Below are 1,795 nucleotides of genomic sequence, written 5' to 3'. Positions count from 1 at the left end.
TTCTTTCCTTTTCTTGCTTCCTTGGTGCTACTTATTACTGTTCTGCATTGTTTTTTTTGTTTTTTTTTTATTTTCATCCTATTTGTATTATTTATATCTTATCCAGTTAGTGAAACCTTTTACCAATATCATTTTCTCCATCTTTTATGTCTACACACTTGGATGTAAATTTGTCGCTATTTGTAGATATGAAAAATGAATTTATCAACACTAATTTCAACAGTTAGACAACATTACTGTCACCACCACTCATATGACTCAATATTTTTTCAGCTACTGGAGGAGTACAACAGAAACATAGACGTAGACCCCGTTCCAGGTATCCTTCGTGCATTAGAGTCCTGTGGCTTGAAACGACAACGCAATAGTATTGTTCGGGATATTCTGTCTAACTGAAGCCCAAGTGTTCCTCTTTATGCAGAAGTCAGTGCCACTTCAAGAATGTTTTATTGTCACTATTTTTAGATTTTTTATTGTAATTATAATTGTCAAACAGAGCTTTTTTCTGTTATATTATTTATTATTTTTATTCCTCTCTCCAGTGAAAGCCACCAGGATTTTTATCAATTTGTATAAAACAGCTCTGTGTTTTAAGAAAGAATCAAAATGAAGAAGCACAATATATGTGATCTTAAAGATCCGTCTCAGAGGCCAATTTAAAGACACCCTTAATAAATGTGTAGATGTATATTCTTTATTTTTATACTTATAGCAAATGTTTTATACGCTGTAATTGTTGAATATGCTTTAAAAATTGAAAATAGTATATATATTTTTTTTTCTCTCTCTCTCTCTTTCTTTGTTTCTTTCTTTCTTTTTCTTTTTTTTTCCACCATGATTCCACCTCAGTATAAATTTCCAGGTGAAAAAATGGCAAAAGTGTATAAGGTTAATTTTGGATGTAAAATATGAAAAAGGGATTTTAAAACTGTATAAAAGGGTGATTTTACTATTCATGCATTTCTATGTGTTTGGAGTATGTCATAGGTGTTATTCATTTTCTCTAGTAAAAAAAATATATATATAAGTACAGGATAATTGTGTAAACTGCCAGAAAAGAAATCAGATCTTCATCAATTACAACTGCCAAATTGCCCTTTGTCTTATTATTACTTTTTTTACAGCTGTAAATTATCTTAAAGCATTGTAAATATCATACCAGTTAAACCCAATTATGTAAAATAGAATTACATCTCTTGGCTTTGTGTTCTTCATTGCTCCATATTCACCTATTGTTAGTAAGACTTGGCATATATATATATATGTGCATGTGTGTGTGTGTGTGTGTGTGTGTGTGTGTATATGTGTGTGTGTGTGTGTGTGTGTGTGTGTATATGGGTTCATTATGAGTTCCATAATTGACTATCATAAGAAAGATTCTGTTTCAGTGCTCTAAGATTTTCCAACAGTGAAAAACAGAAAATAGTCAGTTCAGAGGTAGTGGCTTCTATTATTAGTTAAGTCCTGCATGACAACAATGACAATAATTTTTTTTGATGAAATGCTTTAATGAAAATTCTCAAACATTTTGCTGAATAATCAGGCATGATCATACACAAGTGATACTGATGTTTTAATTATCACCTAGTCTCATCTGCAGACCCAAATATCCTCTCCATACTTATTTCAATAATTGAAAACAATGGGAACTACTTTCTTTTACCATGAGGATTCATTGATTAAAAAAATCTTAGAAAAGTAAAGCAAATGATACCATTTTAAGAATCAAGTGTTTATGACATTTAGATAGCCAGATCCTAGTTGGTTACTTGAATTCAAGATAATTAAGAGTTTT

General features: G+C 30.5%; 1 protein-coding gene across 4 annotated transcripts in view; it reads left to right on the top strand.

Moving 5' to 3' along the window:
• Window positions 1-1,201, top strand: part of LOC113829993 (uncharacterized) — a 7,078-nt gene extending 5,877 nt beyond the window's left edge. For all 4 annotated transcript variants that reach the window (XM_070139136.1, XM_027383161.2, XM_070139137.1 and 1 more), the window contains exon 5: window positions 274-1,201. In XM_070139136.1, the coding sequence (XP_069995237.1) occupies window positions 274-396 (123 nt within the window). In that variant the 3' untranslated portion in view covers window positions 397-1,201. The remainder of the gene's footprint in view (window positions 1-273) is intronic.
• Window positions 1,202-1,795: the final 594 nt, after the last annotated feature.

Source organism: Penaeus vannamei, chromosome 25 (assembly GCF_042767895.1).
Source record: "Penaeus vannamei isolate JL-2024 chromosome 25, ASM4276789v1, whole genome shotgun sequence".
NCBI lineage: Eukaryota > Metazoa > Arthropoda > Malacostraca > Decapoda > Penaeidae > Penaeus > Penaeus vannamei.
This window is presented reverse-complemented; position numbering and strand designations above follow the sequence as displayed.